Source organism: Ambystoma mexicanum, chromosome 3p (assembly GCF_040938575.1).
Source record: "Ambystoma mexicanum isolate Mex_15411 chromosome 3p, UKY_AmexF1_1, whole genome shotgun sequence".
Taxonomy (NCBI): domain Eukaryota; kingdom Metazoa; phylum Chordata; class Amphibia; order Caudata; family Ambystomatidae; genus Ambystoma; species Ambystoma mexicanum.
Window position 1 is genome coordinate 1,223,529,645 of NC_090925.1, and position 23,125 is coordinate 1,223,552,769.

At 50.7% G+C, this 23,125-nt stretch overlaps 1 protein-coding gene across 3 annotated transcripts in view; it reads left to right on the forward strand.

Annotated features, from left to right (window-relative positions):
- The window catches only part of STING1 (stimulator of interferon response cGAMP interactor 1), a 417,814-nt gene that overhangs the window by 388,890 nt on the left and 5,799 nt on the right, over nucleotides 1-23,125 (forward strand). For 2 of the 3 annotated variants that reach the window (XM_069652675.1, XM_069652676.1), the window contains exon 7: nucleotides 397-7,043. The exons of the other annotated variant lie outside the window; for it this stretch is intronic. In XM_069652675.1, the coding sequence (XP_069508776.1) occupies nucleotides 397-515 (119 nt within the window). In that variant the 3' untranslated portion in view covers nucleotides 516-7,043. Of the gene's footprint in view, nucleotides 1-396; nucleotides 7,044-23,125 lie in introns of those variants that run through there. 3 annotated transcript variants of the gene reach the window in all.

Sequence of the window (23,125 nt, forward strand, 5' to 3'; positions counted from 1 at the left end):
TGCTGAGAGGGCAGCTGCTAGGATCATTCCTGGACTGAGGTGCTCCAACAACATGTATCTGACCATGAAGAGTCAACAAAGTCTCTTCATCAAACAACATGCCAAGTTCCGCGCCCACTGTTAGTGCGCAAGGCAAACAGTGCATTAGTCCCAGGTTGCCTGAAAGGCTTTTTCTATACAATGTTCGGTCCTCAAAGCCAGCATCCCCCTTGTGCTATGACTACTCCACATTTATTAGTATCGAGTGAAATAGTGAGATTGCTTTGGATGTTCTTAACTTTCCATATTTCTAAACAAGATCTGCTTGAAACATAAATGTTATTTGCGCTCCGACAAATGCATTAAACGAAGTTCAACTTTGACAAAACGTTCTAATGGATATTTCTTGTCCCCTAGATTTGCAAGACAGTGACGAAGAAAGTAGTTCACATTATCTGTCGAATTTAATTTTGAATCACATGAAACAGCAACAGCAAGAGGAGTATTTTCTGTATGAGAGTAGCCATGAAAATTGAACAATGTGATCTATGTTTGCAATAACGGCACTGATTCCTATATCAGACCACATACCATACCTTTTTCTGTGCAATGTCTTTTATGTTTCGACCTGTGTACAAATAAGTTAAATGGATTCTTTTTGTTACATCATTTATGCATGTTTAAAGTTCATTAGTTAATATAAATAAAAAAGTTTAGGTAGATGACATTCTCAGCCTGATTCGCAAGAGTAAAAATGTGCGATCCTCTTGGCCAGATGGCCAATCTAATGTCAACTTCAAGGGTAACCCAGCCTTGTGGGCTGAGATTCTCTCTGTTATTTTCTCACAATTCTAAGCTCCTGACGGTTGCCCTCTTCATGGAAAACGACCATGGTGGTACCAATTTTCAAAAAGGGTGATTGATTAAATCCCCGTAATTATCGACCCATAGCCCTTTTGGTCATCCCTAGTAAGATTCTCTCTTCCTTGGTATTTGCTGAATTGTACAAATGGGCTAAGGATAGTGCAACATTTGATCTTTTGCAATCTGGCTTCATGAAGGGAGCAGCCCTTAGTGGGTTCTTGGTTAATCTTCTCAAGAACGAGCCCTTGGCAAAGAGGTGACGCTGTATGTAGCCTTCATAGACTTTTCTCTAGCATTCAACAGCATTAATAGATCTCTGCTTTAGAACAAGCTGTTAAAGTGGGTATGTACCCAATACCTGGTAAATATTATTCAATCACTCCACCAAGATATCACCATACAAGTCTAAATAAGGAAGGTTTGCAATCATCCCCAGTGCCTACAGTGCGTGTATTGAAACAGGGGTGTGTTTTGGCACTGGTTATTTAGAACTTGATTATTGCTGATTTGGGGCGTGGCTCAGACTAAATCAAGATCCTTCCCACCTCACTTAAACTCTGTTCCATTGAGCTGGTTAGTATATGCGGATGATCTGGTTCTCTTTGACCAGACTCCCATTGGGTTCCATACCAGCTCAACGAGCTGCAGCTCTATGCAAAAGCAATGGGTTAACACTTAATATGTCCACACTATATCCGCCGCCTGACATCCCGGTGCCACCGGGACATTACAAGTCCCGGTGGCGTGGGAAGTCAAGCGGCAGATTCCGTAACTCCCCATTCCCATGGAGTTACATAGGACTCCATGGGAGTGGGGAGATGATAGCACCGGCACCGTTGCTAACGCTGCCGGTGCTTCTGTGAAAAGTCTGCCTGCAGGAGCAGTTGTGATCCTGCTGGGCACAACAGCCCCTGCAGGCAGACTCGTAGTGTGGGAGTCCGGAAACAAGTGTGCCGTTAGGCTTACCGGCACCCTTGTTTCCAGATCGCCACACTCGGAATGAGGCCCAAGATCTCCTATAATTGGCATTTAAATTGTGCCTCCTTAGAGGTTCTCTCATCTTTTATCTTTCTGGGCTTTCTAATGACCAAAGGTGCAAGTAATGCAAATTTAGTCACTGCATTAAAGCAGAAGACGTCAAAGTTAGCCTCACAAGCTTCCTTGATAAATAAAAAGATTGGTTGTTTTTCTTGCTTACCTATCTGGTAATTTTTTTATAAGCTGAAAGGTGTCCTATTGTTAACGTATGGGGCGGAAACTCTTCTCTCTGGCTCCTTTATACCCTGGGATTCTTTGGATGGGCTATTTTAGGGAAGAGTTTTCAACGTACCCACCGCTGTTTCTGCCTTGCTTCTACGATATGAACTTGGCTTACTTTCCTTGAGGGCGATGACAAACTGGAAAATTCTCTGTCTGTTTAGGAAATGTTTAATGGCAGAAGGGGATCTTTTATACACAGTCCTTAATTACCTTCTTTTAAACAGAAAGGACCATAATGTGATGACATGGAAGGACCACTGACTTAATGTGTTCATGTGCAGCCACTCCTCACCCGTATGGCTCTCACCCTCTCTCACATCTTCTCTAACTGCTACACTATCTCCTATCCCCCCTCTCTCACGAAGTCCAGAAGAAAAAGACACAAGAAAGACATCCTCAGCGCAAACCCTGGCCTTCCCATCCCAGACACATATGTCAGCGCTTCTTCCAAAGAGGTCTTCACTGATATCCTCTTCTCTGTCCCCTCTCCATATCTATGGACCTCCCCCATCTCATCTCCGCTCTCTTTCCTTCCATATCCTCTACCATTAACAGCGGAGCCAAGTGTGAAGTCCTCTTGGCCGGCTTCTCATCTTCATGCTGCTTCTTTAATGTCTACAATACAGGCAGCATCCTGGTCCAGGGTCCTCAACATAACCTCCTTCTCTTTGACCGGATCCTGCCATATCTCATTAACTTTCTTCCTTCTCCTGCATATCCACCTACTACTCTCTCTCTCCCTCCTCTGACTGGTGTACCACACCCCTGTAACGCACTTCAGAAAACCTTCAAAGGCAGAGACCTTCTCCATCTGGCGTCTCTTAACGCCCACTCAGCCAACACACACACTGCCAACATTTCCCTCCTTCTTTAAGACATTGACCTCGACATTCTCGCTATCACCGAGACATGGTTCAATGTAAGCTAAGTAACTGCTTTTGAGTCCCTCCTCACTGATGGCTTCAAGATCATTTCCAAGCCCTGACCCCACCGTAATGGTGATGGGGTTGCCTTAATCTTCCCTGACTGGGTTCCTTCATCCATCTTACCCACCCAGCCCTACTCTTCCTTTGAGAGCCTAATGTGCAAGTTGGTCATCTCTCCCTCCTCCACCCTCACCATTGCCACCATTTACCGGCCTCCAGGTGCTACCACCCTATTCCTCTCTGAATGGGCTGATTTCTGTTCTTCCTTATTTTCATCCACCTCCAATCTCCTCCTTTTGGGTGACTTCAACATCCAATTGGACTCCCCTGTCACTGCTTCTACTCTCTTCATTGACCTCTGCACCGCGCTATCACTCTCTATTCTCCCCTCCAGTCCAACCCTCTCGGCTGGTCACACTCTGGAAGCCCTCATCCACTCTGACCTCCCTCTCTCTTCCCCACTGGTCACACCTCTATCCTGGTCAGACCATGCTCTTCTTTCCTCGCATTTAGGCCCTTGGGGCCCTCTGATCGCACCTCCTAAAGCCCTATCAACCTTGTTCATCAACATCCACCTAATGAAACGAGTGACAGCTGCTGCCCTTGCCTCCATTTTCATCCCCTGCACCCCTTACCTCTGACACTACCACTGATTCTGCTCTCAGCAACCTCCACCTTGCCATCACCAATACTCTCGATGCCCTTGCCCCAGTCATGAGAATCCACCTGAAACCTGCCTCTAAGCGTAACACCTGGTATGACTCCGATCTTGCAGCCCTGAAATGAAAGTGCAGAGCGGCAGAACGGAAGTGGCAAACCTCAGGCTCATCCTCTGACAAACTGGCCTGCAGTCTGCTACAAAGGTAATACAGACTCTCCATCTGTGCTAAGAAAAGACCCCCCAACAGGCACGGGTCTCCGGTGCATCCAACAACATGGCTGAACTTTTTCAGGATCTACAGGGAACTAGCCAACTCTTCTGCAGTCTCCTCCTCCCCATCTCCCTCCCTTACCCTCTGCAACTCACTGGCCACTCACTTTGTCACCAAAACTCAGTATATCGTGAACTCCTGTGTCATTCTCCCCCTCAACCCATCCCACACCCCCTTACCTCCCCTGGTACCTCTCCTTCTCACCCATCACACCTGATGAAGTTACCAGAATTGTCCACTCTATGAAGGCCTCTTCCAAACAGATTTCCCCTTGCTCATCGAGAACCATTAAGGGCAACATTGGCTCTCTTGCCCCCTCACTCGCTGATTTCTGCAACCACTCCCTTGCCACTGGATCGTTCCCCTCCCCCTCACTTTGTGCGCCCCCTCCTGAAAAAACCTTCAGCAGAACCCACCTGTCCTGCCAACTACCCCCCTATCTATATCACCCCCTTCCTGGAGAAACTGCTAGAGAAGCTGGCTTCGCCTCAACTCATTTCACACACCGAACATGGAAACTGCTCTTCTGAACACCCGTGAAGAACTGCTTGCATCTCTTGACTCCAACTCCCCAGCTGTCCTAATCCTACTTGATCTCTCCTGCATTTCACACGGTCAACCATTCCATCCTCATACAAAGACTCCACGATACCCTGGGTATCACGGATCGGGCACTGGACTGGCTAACAACCTTCCTAACTGACCGGTCATCCCAAATCACCCTGGGCTCCTTTTCCTCTCCTACTTCCTTTGTCACCTGTCCTCTCCCCTTGGCTCTTTAATATCTACCTTGCTCTGTTGGCATGCCTCATCGCTCCCTTTTCCCCCAACTTCGAGTGTTATGCAGGTGATACACGACTCTCAAACTGCCTTCTGACCCCCTTGCACATTCCATCATCCCTGACTGCCTTTCTGCCATCCAGTCCTGGTGCACCTCCAATGATCTCTGCCTCAACACCTGTAAAACTGAGATCCTTCCCATCGGGACGCCTGCTCTCTCTTTCTTCTCTTCACTCTGTCCTTCCTCCATGGGCTCTCCCCCTGCTCCTTCTTCTGAAGCCAGAAACCTTGGAGTCATCTTTGACTCCTCTATCTCCTTCCTCCCTCACACTCAGGACATTGCCAAGAAGTTCACTTTCAGCTATTCCTTCTCAAAGGAATTCTCCCTTTTCTCACTTCCCCCCCAGAGGCTCAATGTCCCAAGCCCTGGTTCTCTCTAGGCTTGAATAGCTTCCTCCTGAATCTACCTTCTTCCACTCTTCGACCACTCCAGTTAATCCAGAATAGGACAGCAAGACTTATTCTTGGCCTTAAACCCAGGTGCCGCGTCTCGCCTGCCCTAAAAAGTCTCAATTGGCTCCCAGTTGCTGCACAGATTAAATTCAAATCCCTTTGCATCATCCACAAGGCTGTCTGGGCCTGGGGTCCTTACTATCTTCAACTTTATCTCTCTAAATACTCCCCCTCCAGACCTCTACATTCCTCTGGCACCAACTCTGTGTGTGTAAGGCACTCTGCTAAACAGAGGGCAGGAGGTTGATCACTTTCCTCAGCTGGCTCCTTACTATGGAGCAGCCTCCCCCTCCCTCAACACCTTGAGCAGGACTTCCTTAAATTCCGGAAGCTCCTCAAGACCTTCCTCTTTACCTCATCCTTCCCATCTCCTCTCCTCTGCTAATCTCACAGTTGCTGTGATTGGTGTCCTGGGCCCTTATGCTCCTCTGCCCCAGGCCTCCAACATCCAATCCCCCCAGCTTCTGTCTTCTCTCAGCACTTGCCTTGGCACTCCCTCCGCCTGGAGACTCGCACTTACACCCAACTTACCTCTCCATGCACTTCATCTGTTGCTCACTTATGAGCATGGAAACTCTAGCACCTTCCCCTCTGCCCTTTTCCTTGCTGCATTTGCACGTTCTCAATTACTCGCTAGGCATAGTAGATTCATCCTTTCCTTTCCCCGACTCTGTTGTGTATTCTCTATGTATCATTCCCTTGTTCCCTCCCTTGCCTTGTGGATGCATTGAAACAGTATGTACTTGCTGTATAAGTGCCTAACAAGCGAACAATGCTTGCTGACATGCTTATATGCTTTTTCTTCCTGCACTTATCAGACCTACCCTGTCTGCTGCCTTAAACCTAGCACTTGCAAATTGCTGGCTGCACTACCGCTGTTTGTTTCCTTTATTATTTATTTATTGTTATTTATCTATTTCTCCTCTGCTTCGCACTTTCCACTTCTCCCCCCTTCCATGCATTTTTCCCCTCCCCCTCTCCCATGCACTTGCGCGTTCTCAATCGCTGTTTTGTTCTCCCCTGTTCCCTTCCCTTGCCACGCTCTGAAACACTTGTATACCAGCGCGATAGAAATAAGATATCACTATCAATACTGACATGCTTATGTCCACCCATATGGTCATTAAGAAAAAACTTTGGCGTGACGATTGGATAACCACAAAAAGAGACTGTAAAAAGTATAAGTTATTCTCGTATGTTAGTGCCGAAGAAAGGGCGCTTAAGACTGTAATGCACTATTTAGAGACATTTCCAAATGCCCATACAGGGATACATTCCTTAAAATTCGTCTTAATCTCTTTCGTACAAACAAAGTAATAGGGGCCTGTTTAAAGATAGAAAGGCATTGTACAAGTGGTCGTTTTTGTAACAATTTGCACAAGATTGAAACCCTTGATCATTTGGTGGTTGAATGCGGTGTCTTGATAGAACTTAGACAGCATCATTTTGAGCGTCTTTTGCAGAACTAGAGTTGCTACTCGAGAGGAATTGCGGCGCACGCCCTTATCGGGACCGTAGATCTCGATGAAATTGGCTCTTATTCGATTTTTAAAATCAGTGTTTCCTTTAGATACACATTTTAATTCTCACTAACTTTCTCGCTGGTGTGTTACTAAGTGATATACTAAACTGATGATTAACTGTTTTTATTAACTTCGTTTAAGGCATTATTCTATTTTTCCCTATTTATCTTATGTTGTAAGATGTGTTGTTTATGTATTGTGCTTCTTTCTTTTGTTTTTCTTTTGTGATATTGTGAAAGGTTTGCGTAGAACCAAAACACAATGAATAAAATAAAAAATTAAAAATGTTTGCTTCATTGTTGCCTTCAAGAATAACATTCAGCAAAGCCCTGGTACAGTCATATTAGCATGTGCGCTTGACCAAGGAGCACCTATTCATTTTGTAACGTGACCATGTCAAAGTTTAGAGTTACGTGTTACCCCACAACGGCTATTGTGGAGTGTTACATAATTCCATACACAATAATGTAATTGTTAGATTATAAGGATATGATCATAAGAGTATACAATAAAATATGAAAATGTAAACACATTTACTGTAATGCGACTAAGGTGCATACGAATGGGCAGGTAGTTAAGCAACTGCACAGAGACTGCTAGCAGGCAGGATGCAGTAGAGGTTTAGCCAATTCAGCCAACCATGAGGCAGTGTGGTGAGCCAATCAAGGATCAGACGGTATAGGATGAGCTCCCACGTTTCTGGGCAACAGGACATCTGGTGCTTCCAGAAATGTTGACTTGGAAAGGTCGGTTTCTGGTTCAATTGGGCCGCAGGATGCCAAGACGTGAGTATGTATGAATGCAGAACCTGGGGCAGGAAGGTCACAACTTGTCCCGAAAGGACAGTGGTTCACGGTTTTGAGCCACTGCTGAGCTCAGAACATCCCTGAAGAGGCGTAGCTGCTATGGCACAGAGACTGCCCTTTGAACATCCCTTAAGAAGGAACATAGCCTGCACCTTTCCCTGGCTGGATTGGTGGTTTTCCAGATGAGTGAGAATTTATGAAAGACCCTAGACCGTTCTGGTGTCGCCATGACACTGGTTTCAGGAGGGGAGTGAATCAGGTGATCAAGCACCGCAATCTGTCTTCGTTTATGCAGGGGGGGCCCTGGAAGACACCAACCGTCTGCCAACGCTTCTCCACCAAGAGGCTTGAAGTATCCATCAGCACTGCAGCTAACATGAGTGATACTGCAGCAACTCACTGCAAAGCTCCAGGGGGCAGGACCCCTTTCATTTGACTCTATCGAATGGAGCCATGAGTAACACACGTAAAAGATATGTCTAAACAGGGTGCTTCTTTTCGCTTTTTAACCCCGGCAGGTCTCCAACATGGCCTGTTATACATAAATGACTATTTTGGGAACTATAGTTTGAAATTAAATATGATAAAAACAAAAATGATGGCGTAGGAAAAGGGTGAAACCTTGTAACTGTTTTTGGAAAGAATGTAGAGATGAGAAAGTAGTATAATTTTTATTTGTGCCTACTCTTCTCAAAGAGTGTTGCTTGGGTCAGTTATTTTGAGAAGACAGAATCATTAAGCATTAAAGGGCTTTTTAAGATTTTATTTCAAGTTCTGGGCATTTAGATTGAACAAATGCCTGGAGATATATAAGGCAACATTTTTTTATGGCAACAAAATCTGGGGTGGCTTGGATTTTCATGTCCTGGAGGGGGGTGCAAAATATATTCCTGTACCATTTTCCAGACCCTTGGAGCGCGGTGAGTGTGTGCCCAGTAGTAACGCCCTCCTGGTGTTTGTTTCAGCCCTGTGACCTATGGGCCCGTGCCCAGGAGCAGGCCCTTACATCCCCTCCCTCCCCCGCACCGCTTCCTGGTTCCCCAGTCCGCCCGCCTCCCGACCCGCCCTCCCTCCCGCCCATTGGTGCATCCAGTTCCTGCATCGAGTCTACTGACTCGCAAGGCCCCCACCGGCTCCTTTTCCAGACCCCTGGAGCGCGGTGAGTGTGTGCCCAGTAGTAACACCCTCCTGGTGTTTGTTTCAGCCCTGTGACCTGTGGGCCCGTGCCCAGGAGCAGGCCCTTGCATCCCCTCCCTACCCCGCACCCCTTCCTGGTTCCCCAGTCCGCCCGCCCGCCTCCCGATCCGCCCTCCCTCCCTCACATTGGTGCATCCAGTTCCTGCATCGAGTCTACTGACTCGCGAGGCCCCCACCGTCTCCTTTTCCAGACCCTTGGAGCGCGGTGAGTGTGTGCCCAGTAGTGACACCCTCCTGGTGTTTGTTTCAGCCCTGTGACCTGTGGGCCCGTGCCCAGGAGCAGGCCCTTGCATCCCCTCCCTCCCCCGCACCCCTTCCTGGTTCCCCAGTCCGCCCGCCCGCCCTCCCTCCCTCCCTCCCATTGGTGCATCCAGTTCCTGCATCGAGTCTACCGACTCGCGAGGCCCCCACCGGCTCATTTTCCAGACCCTTGGAGCGCGGTGAGTATGTGCCCAGTAGTAACACCCTCCTGGTGTTTGTTTCAGCCCTGTGACCTGTGGGCCCGTGCCCAGGAGCAGGCCCTTGCATCCCCTCCCTCCCCCGCACCCCTTCCTGGTTCCCGAATCCACCCGCCCGCCTCCCGACCCGCCCTCCCTCCCTCCCATTGGTGCATCCAGTTCCTGCATCGAGTCTACCGACTCGCGAGGCCCCCGCCGGCTCCTTTTCCAGACCCTTGGAGCGCGGTGAGTGTGTGCCCAGTAGTAACACCCTCCTGGTGTTTGTTTCAGCCCTGTGACCTGTGGGCCTGTGCCCAGGAGCAGGCCCTTGCATCCCCTCCCTCCCCCGCACCCCTTCCTGGTTCCCCAGTCCGCCCGCCCGCCTCCCGATCCGCCCTGGTTCCCCAGTTCGCCCGCCCGCCTCCCGATTCGCCCTCCCTCCCTCCCATTGGTGCATCCAGTTCCTGCATCGAGTCTACTGACTCGCGAGGCCCCCACCGGCTCCTTTTTCAGACCCTTGGAGCGCGGTGAGTGTGTGCCCAGTAGTAACACCATCCTGGTGTTTGTTTCAGCCCTGTGACCTGTGGGCCCGTGCCCAGGAGCAGGCCCTTGCATCCCCTCCCTGCCCCGCGCCCCTTCCTGGTTCCCCAGTCCGCCCGCCCGCCTCCCGATCCGCCCTGGTTCCCCAGTCCGCCCGCCCGCCTCCCGATTAGCCCTCCCTCCCTCCCATTGGTGCATCCAATTCCTGCACCGAGTCTACTGACTCGCGAGACCCCCACCGGCTCCTTTTCCAGACCCTTGGAGCGCGGTGAGTGTGTGCCCAGTAGTAACACCCTCCTGGTGTTTGTTTCAGCCCTGTGACCTGTGGGCCCGTGCCCAGGAGCAGGCCCTTGCATCCCCTCCCTCCCCCGCACCCCTTCCTGGTTCCCCAGTCCGCCCGCCCGCCTTCCGACCCGCCCTCCCTCCCTCCCATTGGTGCATCCAGTTCCTGCATCGAGTCTACCGACTCGCGAGGCCCCCACCGGCTCCTTTTCCAGACCCTTGGAGCGCGGTGAGTGTGTGCCCAGTAGTAACACCCTCCTGGTGTTTGTTTCAGCCCTGTGACCTGTGGGCCCGTGCCCAGGAGCAGGCCCTTGCATCCCCTTCCTCCCCCGCACCCCCTCCTGGTTCCCCAGTCCGCCCGCCCGCCTCCCGACCCACCCACCCTCCCTCCCTCCCATTGGTGCATCCACACTTCATCACCGGTCCTCCCAGGGCAGCCCTCTGCCCGGCAGCGGCTAAGGGCCCCAAGGCCAAGGGCGACTCCAACAGAGGCGACTCCAGGAAGTGTCAGCAGGTGTCCGCAGGGGAAGCCAACCCAGTGGCCAGTCGACAACCAGCAACTACAAGGACCAGTAAGGTAGGGGGGCTGGGGTCGGGAGAGGTACAGCCTTACCCTAAATACCTGGCCTTGTGGCCCCAAAGGCATTGATAACAGGGCCGCCGTGCCCAAACTGCATTGTCTGTTCTCCAAACTGCATTGATAGGCTTCTCTCCCACTATACAGGTGTCTCAAACTTAGCAGGGCCGCCGTGCCCAAATTGCATTGTCTGTTCTCCAAACTGCATTGATAGGCTTCTCTCCCACTATACAGGTGTCTCAAATTTAGCAGGGCCGTCGGGCCCAAATTGCATGTCTGTTCTCCAAACTGCATTGATAGCAGGGCCGCCGTGCCCAAACTGCACTGTCTGTTCTCCAAACTGCATTGATAGGCCTCTCTCCCACTATACAGGTGTATCAAACTTAGCAGGGCCGGTGTGCCCAAATTGCATTGTCTGTTCTCCAAACTGCATTGATAGCAGGGCCGCCGTGCCCAAACTCCACTGTCTGTTCTCCGAACTGCATTGATAGGCTTCTCTCCCACTATACAGGTTTCTCAAACTTAGCAGGGCCGCCGTGCCCAAACTGCATTGTCTGTTCTCCAAACTGCATTGATAGGCCTCTCTCCCACTATACAGGTGTCTCAAACCTAGCAGGGCCGCCATGCCCAAATTGCATTGTCTGATCTCCAAACTGCATTGAGAGCAGGGCCGCTGTGCCCAAATTGCACTGTGTGATATTAGACTGCATAGTACGATATTCAGATTGCACTGCTAGACCTCTCTCCCACTATACAGGTCTCTCAAATCTAGCTGGGGTTCTGTCCCCAATTGCACCTGTGATATTAGACTGCATAGTACGATATTTAGATTGCATTGATAGGCCTCTCTCCCACTATACAGGTCTCTCGTGTATTAGGGTTCCGTCTCCATATTACATTGTATCATATTCAGACTGCATTAATAGACCTGTCTCTCAAACCTAGCAGGGCTTCGATGCCCTGACTACATCAAGGAAGTAAGCCCTACCTGCGCTGCTCAAAGTCATTCCAGGGCCAGCACGTGCCCCCCCCTAAACATACATGGTTAGCTCACCACAGTGAACCACGCTCAGGGAGACGGAGACTAAAGAGAGCCACTGTTAAAACCCAACTGTATAACTATACAACCCTTAACTCCACCCTTATACCCCGACCGAGACAACAACAAGACTAAAACAACTCGGAATCGTACAATGGCGCGCAAACGACCCACCCAGAGGGAAAGAAGAGAAGAAAGAACAAACACTCCGAAACTGCAACTAACAACCGCAACAACAGAACACACCCCCACAGACAGGTTCAAAAATCGGACCAACACTGAAAGAAGAGACAAATCCCTCTACCTAACTCCATACCCCGCTGAGACCTGCTCACCAGATCGAACCAACTCAACGCCAAAACCAACTACATTAAACAACCTAACAAAATCACGAAGAAGAAGGACAAACCCCACCAGATACAACAAGCACACAACTGAAGCAATAACACCTTACATCACCAAAGCAAGAAGAACCCCCAACCCACAACCACAACCCCTGGAAGACGAACCAGATGAAAACAAAAACCCTAGACTAAACCTAGAAGAACTACTAGAGGACGCAGACAACCTGAAACCTGCTCCTGAACAAGATCAGAAAACGATCCTAACAAAAAAAGCCAAACCAAACTACGCCTCTAAACTCCACTGCAATCTAATAAATGCAAGATCCATGTCAAAACACTCTACAGAGATCTTCGACCTACTCGACGACAACGGCATTGACATCCTCTTCATCACAGAAACTTGGCTGGACGACAACTACAAAATCACACTCCAAAGCTGCCTTCCAGCAAACTTTAAACGCCTTCAAATAAACAGGAAAAACAAAAAAGGAGGAGGCATCGCAATAGCATTTAAAGAACAGCTAAAAATAAGAACAGACGAACCACTCAACATCCTCAACTGTGAGTCCATGGTCATACACCTAACAGCCAGCCCAAAAACCAACGTCACATTCATCCTGGTGTACAGACCCCCAATTTATGATGCATCCTTCGTCGACAACTTCATAGAAGCCATAACCAACATAGCCATCAACCACGAACACCTGATCATACTGGGGGACTTCAACATCTGGTTCGAAGACAGTCATGCCAACTCCTAAAACTCACTGATTGAACAACTCGCCACCATGAAACTACGACAACTAGTAAAAGGGGCAACTCACTCGACAGGACACACCCTGGACGCAATTTTCACCGAAGAAAAACTCATCACCACGGCACCGCCAATACAAATACTGTGGAGCGACCATCTCATCATCCCATTCGTAATCACTCTGCCTACTCAAGTCTGCATCCAACCTCCTAAACTCACAACCACCACAAAAAAAACTGGAAAGATGTCAAAAAAGGCAACCTATTCGAACAACTGGAGTTAACCAGGCCCTCAACAACAGAACTAGACCTAGCTGACCTAGACGGGAAAGCTGAGATATTACACAAATTGATTGCAGACACAATTAACAAGATGGCCCCAGAAAAACCATTCACACCATCAAAAAAGAGAGCAATGGCAAAATGGTTTACCCCACTACTAAGCACCATGAAAAAAGAAAACAAAAAGATGGAAATGGAATGGAGGAAAGATTACAACCCAGACAAAAAAACACTGTTCCAGAAGCAAATTCACGCATACAAGAGGAAATTCAAAAAGCAAAGAGAGGGCATTATGATGACAGAATCACAAATGCCACCAACACACAAAAAGAAATGTTCTGCATCATTAAAGAAATGAGAAACCCACCAGGCTGTGACAACACCCCAACCACCTCGGAGAAACTATGCAACAACCTTGCAGACCACTTACAAAAAAAAATCAATGACATCCGACAAACCATCCAACAGAGGCCAACCAGCAGCGACATACAACCAAACAAACCTAACTTAGAACCGCAGCACAAACTCAATAACTTCCCTGAAATATCAGCAGAGGCATTCGCAATGCTGGTAAAACACAGCAAGAAAGCGGGCTCACCGATGGATCCCTGTCCCCCGGACATCTATAAATCAATCCTCACACAAGGAACGCCAGCAGAATACTTCAGAAACCTTCTAAATCTATCACTGGCAACAGGAACCGTACCAAGGATCTTCAAATCGGCTTACATCAAACCACTTCTGAAAAACACAAGCAGGGACGTAGATGATCTCTCCAACTACAGACCAATCTCCAACATCCCCTACCCGGCCAAACTCCTCGAAACCTACGTATACAAACTAACCCAAGAATACGTTGAAGAACACCACCTGCTAGACCAAGCTCAAGTCAGCTTCAGACCCACAAGAGGTACAGAAACAGCACTACTATCCATCTGGGATGACCTAAAAACAAACGCAGACTCCAACAGATCATCAGCCCTTATTCTGCTCGACCTCACCGTAGCCATCGACACAGTTAGCCATGACACCCTAACCAAAAGACTAGAAGACATAGGCATAACAGACACAGCGCTACGCTGGACTAAATCATTCCTAGCAGACAGAACTGAAACCGTTTGGATCAAACCCTTCAAATCCACCCCACGAGTCAACGACTGTGGAGAACCACAAGGATCCTCACTATCACCACTGTAGTTCAACATCTACCAAACCCCAGTTATCAGGATCTTAAAGAAACACAACATCAAATGCTACAACTACGCAGACGACACTCAAATCATCTACAAGAACGAAGACACCCAAGCCGATCATTCAAACTTAACCGACTGTCTAAAAGAAGTCTTCAACTGGATGAATGCCAACAACCTGAAAATCAACCCAGGAAAAACAGAAATCATGATCATATCCAAAGACCAAGAGAAGGAAACCGCCATCCCGTGGCCAACGGAAATGGGATCTGCACCATCACCATCTAAGGTAGTAAAAGATCTGGGAGTTCTGATGGACAACACCCTAACCTTAGAACCACAAATGAACGCAACAGTCAAGAAATGCTTCTTCCTCCTCCACACGGCAAGAAAAATACTACCTTTCCTCTCCTTCACACACAAAACACTCACTATCGTCGGCCTCATCATGTCAAGTATCGACTATGCAAACAGCCTCTACCTCGGTATACCGGAATACCTACTGAAGAAGTTACAACGGATCCAAAACACAGCAACCAGACTACTCCTCAAACTATCCAGAAGAGATCACATCACTGTGACCCTAAAAACACTACACTGGCTCCCAGTAAAACACTGTATCACCTTCAAAACAATGTGCATAACGCACAGGGCAATCTGCGGACAAGGAGCAGAATTCCTACAAAAGAAAATAACAATCTACAAGCCAACGAGACCGCTCAGGTCAACCAACGAAATCCGACTGGAACAAAAACCTTACATCAAAAAAAAATCGGAGGCACCGCCTTCTACCAAGTAGCCGCGAAAACCTGGAGCAACATCCCAAAAGTAATAAGGAACACCAAAGATCACCTTAAATTCAGAAAATTACTAAAAACCTGGCTCTTCAACACCAGAGACTAAAACCGAAACAACAATAAGACAAATGACTCAACAGGAAAGGACATTGACAAGCCCCTAGAACCGACAGAAGTACTCTGAGCACCAGTAGGGCTGACGCTGGACACAGGGGTCCACCTGCGAGACCCAGGGAGACAGAGGCAACAACCCCAGCCAATCCTTACCATCCCCCACCGCCCGTACAGCTACAACTAGGTACTACGGGGTTGTGGAACGGACGAGATACCACCAATCACCACACAATCGGAAGTATGGACACTAGCAGGTGCGCTGGTCATGTGGGCGGGGATGAGGAGCATGCAAAGTTATTGAGGGAGCGGACGGAGGGGACAGCTAAATGCTCAAGCGGCCTCGAATACAAAACGGGCACGTATCTTCTGAGGCACAGGGTGCGCAAGCACCCCGTCGTGTAAAATTACACAAGCCCAACCGGTCAATCCAGGATAGAGATACCAACTAACCAATACCACTAACAATTTCCTTCTCTGCATACACCTCTCAAACTCCAAACCAAACACAACAGCACATCACTGCAATCTTGCACTTTTCCAGCCTCCACCCACCAACCCACCTCTCCCTCCCTCTTTCAGAGCCGCCAGAGCACCAGGGGACCACTCCGGTGGTGATAGTGCGCGGTACAAATGTCCTTTAACATTAACATTAACATACCAAAAGCAGGTCTCCCTCCAGGTCACCTGGTAGCGCCTCATAAGCTGGATTGGGGGTGTTCAGTTTGAAGGTGTTGGGGCAGTTAAGATTTTTAACTTTAAAAGCACATCTGGGATTTTTGGCTAAGCACAAAGTGAATTTCAGTGTAAGCGCAATTGTGGCCGCCACACGTAAAGAAAAATACTTGTGGTACAGGGGTGATTGTGAGGCACTCCCCATTTGGAGAGGGGGTGTGGGCTATAACTAAATGTGGCACATTAAGCCAGCTAAATGTAGCTCTTAAAACAAGAGCTTGGCCGATGGGGAGACGGGCAGGTGACCAAAATGTACATAAACTGCCCTCTTTAGCTTTATATGTAGACTTACATGGCTGATGCTAATGATAAGTTTAAATGTGCCCACTCTTCACTAAATGAAGAAGGCGTGCAGAAGGAAGCACAAATTGTGCCTGCAAAATGGGAGTCATTGAAGGTTTGGCTGTTTTTCTGTTTTACAGAAGCATGGACATGCATGGAAGCTATGCTTTATATAAATAATTGTAATTATTAGGTTTTTATATATAGCTTGTTTGAATATTTTAAATATGCTTTCATATTTTGGGCCTGTTCGGTGTGAATTTCATGAAACATGATACATGTTTTTATATGTTGCTAACTTTTTTTTTAAACTTTGGTTTTTATTAGCATTTTGTAAAACATAAGGACAGAAAACGGGGCCTAACTGAGGCCCCCCGACCCCCCCTTTCACAACCCTCCCCCTCCCTCCCCCTCACCATGTCCACACCAAACATAACAGCAGAAAAGAGACCAAACTTTCAAATTTTTTCCTAGGTCTTTGGAGCGCCGCAACATGTGACCCATTCAGTTACTGGCTAGAAGCCGACGTCGCCCCAGGTCATGGGGACCCCCCATTTGGGTATTGTCCTTCACAGCGGTGGTCGCGCCCCAGCCAACCGGGGGCACGATTTCGGGACTAGTGGACATCCCATCCCCATGTCTGCTGGACCCCATACCATTCAGCGAGGAATGAGCATGAGTCATTGTTCGCCAATGCAGTCAGTTTGTCCATCAAGAACATGTTCTTAAGTTTTTTGGTCCAGTCGTCTTTGGAAGGTGTTTCTTGGCTCTTCCACCTCTGCGCCAGGGCCACTCTGCCTGCTCTCAACATGGCTTCCCACATCCTTGGGTACCGGTGTATTTCCGCTTCCTCTGGGGGGAGGCCCAGCAGCATGGTCAGCGGGTTGAGGGGTAGAGGGTCCTCCGTTACCTCCGCTATGCAATCTCTCACCGCTTCCCAATAGGTTTGTACCTTCGGACATAGCCACCACATATGACTTCTGGTCCCTAACTGGCCGCAGCCCCTCGGGCATTCAGGTGATACCCCTGTGAACATTTTCGAGAGTTTTACTGGGTCCCTGTGCCACCCCTGCAGGATTTTAAAGTTGTGTTCCATATCTGAGGTGAAAAGATTGCCATGAAACGATATCTTGAAAATGCGAGCCCAGGCGTCCTCTGATATCTCCTCCCCCGCCAGATCACTCCAAAAACCACGGAAACCTCGCCTAGCCTGGAGGTCATGGGTGTTTAGGACAGTGTACATACGGGAGACCGCTCCCTTTCTAGAGGTTGCTGAGTCAAGAAGTTTCTCGAAGGGAGTTAGTTGTCTCCGCAGGTTAGGGCCCAACGCGGGGTCGGTGAGGATGCCCTTGAGACGGAGGTATTCGAAGATGGAGAGGGTCCCGCCTCCCAGTCCCTCCCGGAGGTCCTCATAACTCAAGAATTCTCCCTCCCTGAACAGCTGGCCCGCCCATTCCAGCCCCGCATCTGACCAACTCTGGGAATGTCTAAACCCTCTGCTGCCTAATTTCAGGGGGGGCCCCCACAAGGAGGTCATGGGGGACAGCCATGAAGAAAGATGTGCTGTCCGGGGGCATTCCCTCCAAATGTCCCAGAGAACACCCAGGGTCGGGTGGGATAGAGCTTGTTTCGGGATAGACCTGCGAGGAGCCCACAGGAGGTCACAGACTTTTAGAGGGTGGACATCCATGTCCTCTAAGTATGACCAATATGTCCGTAAACCTTCCTTCATGTGTTCTAGAAGGACCCGTAGTTGCGCTGCGTGATGGTACAGTTGGAAATCTGGGAGACCAAAACCCCCCTCCTCTCTTGGAAGCGTCAAGGTGGCCCTACCAATCCGCAGGGTTTTCCCCTGCCAAATGAAGTCTCGGACCCCCTTGTGTAGGTATATAAATGTTTGAGCGGGTACCCGGGTAGGGAGGGCTGTAAAAAGGTATAAAAGCCGAGGCAGTATGTTCATTTTGACTGCCGTCATCCGACCGTACCATGAGAGGATCATCCCTCCCAATCTTCTCAAGTCAAAGGCGATCTCAGATAGCATGGGCTCATAGTTGGAAGACGCTAGTTTTGTTAGATCCCTAGTGAGGAGAACCCCCAGGTATTTTATGTTGTTCTTGCTCACCGCTATCCCATGAAACCTAGTCAGGGCGTCTAGTATCGGGTCCACCAGGCGCATCAGAAGGAGGACAGACTTGGCAGTATTTATTTTCAGGCCTGAGAACCTCCCGAACGAACTAACCAGGGACAGGAGGGGAGGGACCGAAGAGCCCGGGTCCACTAGATATGCTAGGATATCATCCGCAAATAGGGATAGCTTGAATTCCACCTCTCCCCTTCCGATACCCCTGATATCTGGGTGGGACCTAACCGCTATGGCCAAAGCCTCCATCGTGAGGACATACAGAAGGGGGGAAAGAGGACAGCCCTGTCTAGTCCCTCGGGTGAGGGGGAAAGATTCTGACAGCACTCTGTTCACCTGGACCCTTGCGGTAGGGGCTCTGTAGAGGGCGGCAACCCAGCTCAGGATGTGCGTCCCAAAGCCCATTCGTTGGAGGAGGAGGGTCATGTATCTCCACTCTACTCTATCGAAAGCTTTTTCCGAGTCCAGGGACAGGATGCATGCCTCGAGATTTGAATTTTGGGCGAAGTGAACCAAGTCTATCGTTTTGCGGATATTATCCGAACCCTGTCTGCCCCTAATGAAACCCACCTGGTCCCCGTGGACTAGCTTCTGCATTATCCCCTCCATCCGCCTACCCACCACCTTAGCCAAGATTTTGACGTCGATGTTGATCAGCGATATAGGTCGGTAGGACGAACACTCCCTCAGGTCTTTTCCTTCCTTGGGAAGGACCACTATAATGGCTCCCATCATGGTGTCGGGGAGAGTGCCCCCTCCCAACACCGAGTTGAAAACCTTCGCCAGGTATGGAGACAGGGTGGATCGGAACCTCTTATAGAAATACACCGAGAAGCCATCCTCCCCCGGGGAAGTCCCCACCTTCATCCCACTAATCGCCTTCTCCACTTCTTCCTCGGTCACCCGACCCTCCAACCCCTCTGCCTGATCCTGTGAGAGGGAAGGTATCTGTATGGAGTCGAGGAACTCTTCGATATGGGCATTGCCGCCGTCATATTCGGAGGCATATAGTGTCTCATAATATTGACGGAAGGCTTCGCTTATATGGGGGGTGTCATATCCCAATGTGCCCCTGCTGTCCCTCACTCCCTTCACCATTCTGCTTCTCTGGACCTCGCTCAATTTCCAGGCCAGGATCCTATCCGCTCTGTCCCCCTTCTCGTAGTATTTCTGTTTGACCATTTGGAGGCTTTTCTCCGTTTTAAGGAGGAGTAGGTCTTTCAATTGGAGCCTGTAATCCTCCAGGGTGGCCATGCGGTCTCGCTCTAGGGTTTGTGCCGGGGAGCCCCCCGGTTGGAGGCGTGCTATTTTTTCCCTCAGAGTTCTCTCCTGGGTCTCCCTTTCCCTCTTCTGTCGGGAACCAATTTTTATGAGCACTCCTCTTAGTGTTGCCTTAAAGGCGTCCCAGAGAGTGTGCGTGCCCACCTCCCCGTTATCGTTGAGCTCGAAGAACTCTGTGATGGCCTCCAGTACAGTCTGGGCATGGACCTCGTCTCTCAAGATGGCGTCGTTACATCTCCAGCGTCCCCTCTGTTCTCTGCACCAGTCCCCTGCCAAGGTGACCCTGACCAAGTCGTGGTCAGACCAGGGGACGGGATCTATCCTGTAACCCGCTATGTGTGGTCGGAGTACCTCCTCCGCAAGGATATAATCTATTCTGGAGAAGACTTTGTGGGTGGAGGAGTAGTACGAGAAAGAGGGAGTCCCCACTCGGGGGGGGTGGGTAACGTGTCCACCATCATTCACCCTTTGGAAGCAGCGAGACGTGGCGTCTCCAGCGGGTCTGGGGTTTGGTGCACCTACTCGTTGTCTATCTCTGGATGGGTCTAGAACCATATTAAAATCGCCTCCCACCACCAATGGGCATTGGACAAAGGTTTTCAGTCTTTCCCCCACTCCCTCCCAGAATTGGGCCTGGCCCTCGTTCGGGGCGTATACAACCACCAGGGTTATGGTTGATCCTTGTAGGGAGCCTCGTACGAAGAGGTAGCGGCCTTCGGGGTCCCTTAGGATGGAGTCTTTCTCGAAACTCAGCCCCCTTGCGATCAGAATTGCAACCCCTCTTTTCTTCCCCTTGTGGGATGAATAGAATATCTCTTCAATTCCGCCACCCCGCAACCTGGGCTCCTTCCCCCTCGCCCAGTGTGTTTCCTGCACAAAGAGTAGGTCCAGCTTAGCCCTCCTAAACTCCCTACTGATTAGGGATCTTTTCGTGGGGGTGTTCAAGCCCCGCACATTCAGGGTTCCCACCCCTAGGGCCGGTCGGTCGTCAGCCATAGTCGCTGTCGCCTTTCCCCTTGGTCACCGGTGTCGCATGGGCGCTCCCTCCCTGCTTAGTGTATTTTCTTGTTTGGATCTCTTTGAAATGCTTCCCCAACATCCCCCCAACGCATTCCCCGCCCTAAAACCCCCAACTTGTGAACAAACCCCCAACCCCCCTCCCCGGCGTCCAGCCATGTAGTTCTTCCATTCCTGGATTGCTGGCTGGACCACCAGCCGGTTCCCCTCGGCCAGGCGTCAGATCCCAAGCTCGCTACCGTGAGCCCCCCCCCCTCTCTTCGCTCCCCCGGACCTCCTAATTTGGTTACTCTCCCGGGCCTTGGTTGGTGCATCTCTCAGTTCCCACAGTTATGATCCCCTCTATGCCCCCTTATACTTGCAGTTCAAGGGGGTGCAGCAAACCAGGCATCTCCAGTGTCTTTCTGCTTTCTAGACCCGATGATCTCCGTGGGGTCGCTGGTGTCACCCCTCTGAGTCGGCCCGGTCCTCCTCCATTGGTGTTGGTGGTGTGTTCAATTTCTTGATCTTCCTCGCGCCGGTTTTCCTCCTTCTGTGGTTGGGCTGTCCGGGGGTACCCCCTCTGAGCGCCTCCGGGCCCACTGGTTCCCTCCGGGGGGCGGGTTCGCCCACATAATCTTGAATAGCGCCTTTAATGTCTTCTTCGGTTACCAACGTTGTGCGTTGGCCAGAGTATTCAAAGGACAGGGAGAAGGGATATCCCCATCTGTAGCGGACACCCTTCTCTTTCAGTTGTTGTGTCAGAGGGCGGCACATCCTCCGTTTGGCTAGGGTGTAAGCAGAAAGATCTTGAAAAATGGCGATCTGTACGCCATTATAGGTTATCGCCCCCGCTTTCCTCGCAGCCTCCTGAACTTTGGCTTTCTCCGTGTAATAGTGGAAGCGGGCCAGAACCGTTCTGGGGCCCCCCGCTCTTCCCCCGGCCCTGTGTACCCGGTCAAACCTGAGTTCCGTCGTCATTTCCTCAGCAAATAAGAGGATGATGATGTCTCTCACCACTCGAGTCAGCTCTCTCTCCGTCTCACCCTCCGTCTCTGGAATTCCAAAGAACCTTAGATTGTTCCGCCTTTCCCTGTTTTCATAGTCGTCCATGATCCTGGCTCTCTCTTCATCCCTCTCCTCCAAGGCCGCAAGCTGTGTGCCAAATTGGATTTCCTGAGATGTAGAGGACGTTTGATAGTTTTCCACTTGTAGGACCCTATCCTCAATTTTGTCTACCGTTTGGTCCAGCTTCTCGAACTTCTGGGCAATGTCGGATCTCATTTCTCTGATCTCCTGAAGGATGGAGGTAAAGCCCTTTTCCATCGTCATTGCGGGTTGGCCTGCGGGTTCCGTGTGGGCCATGGATCCGGAGACAGTGGGGACCTCAGTCGTGTTTGCTGTTTCTTGGAAGCAAAACGTTTGTAGGGCCTTCTTCCAGCTCATGGGGTGTCGTTGGTCCTTTGCCGCGGGGTCCGCTGCAGTCCGGGGGGCCCTAGGGGGGAATGCCGTGCCACCCCAGGATCAGTCCGTAGTGCATCGCACCAGTGGGTTTTGTAGTCAATGGAATGTCCCCTGCGAGGGGATGGGGCGGCCCTCCAGGCAGGCACTCGCCCCGCCTCACCTGGGTCACGGGCAGCCTGCGCGTTCAAGGTGGGCCGGGGGTGCACTGATGCAGAGGACGCCGGAGGTGTGTGTCAGTTCTCTTGGGCGGCGTGATCGTGGGGTCTCCCTCCAGGGCTAGGGTGCTTATTGCCCCCCAGCTGCTTGGTGGGTCGTGGCCCAGTGGGCCCCTGAGGTTGTGCTGCGCTGACCCGGGGTTGAGTTGTTGTGGGTCTCCGGGGCGTGGGGTCTGGTCCTAATTTAAGGTGGGGCAGCCCCCCAATCGGGCCTGTTGAGCGGTGGGAGGAGGCCTCTGGGCGGGCACACGCCCCACCGGGTCCCGGCAGAGGCCACACACCCAGGTCAACCTCTTTGGTTGGTTAGGTCCTGACAGACTGCAGACGGGCACACGCCCCACGGGTTGGCACGGGGGCCTCCACTTGCTGGAAGAAGTAGAGGGTAAAACCCCACTCTCCCTCCTGTTCCTCTGCCCAGCAGCGCGGTATGCCCAGATTTGGATGGTCTTTATAGGTGGATTCCGCTGACCCAGGGACGTGCCAATGTGCGTTGCTCAGGTGGGGCCTACAGGATCTGGCTATACTTCCCAGTAGGGATGGGGTAGGCCCCCCAGGCGGGCACACGCCCCACCGGCCGCCGGCGGGGGCCTCTCACCTGGGCCGTAGAGTTGCTGTCGTCTCCCAGGGGGTGACCTCTGCTGCGTAGCTGGGCCTAGCCCTGCTTTGTCCACGAGGCACTGTGTGGGGTCAAAAAGGGATACTGGCTGGGGCCGTGCACTCCCTGTGTGCCTCTGGGGTAGTTCTGCGTGGTGAGTAGCCCTGTGTGAGGTGGCTACGTCGATGTTTGCCGCCCCTGTGGCGGGAGGGCCGGTCCGCCGCTCCCCCGGGGTGCTGCGATGCTGCGGGGTTCCTTTCCTGATCCTTCCCCAGCGGGGTCCAG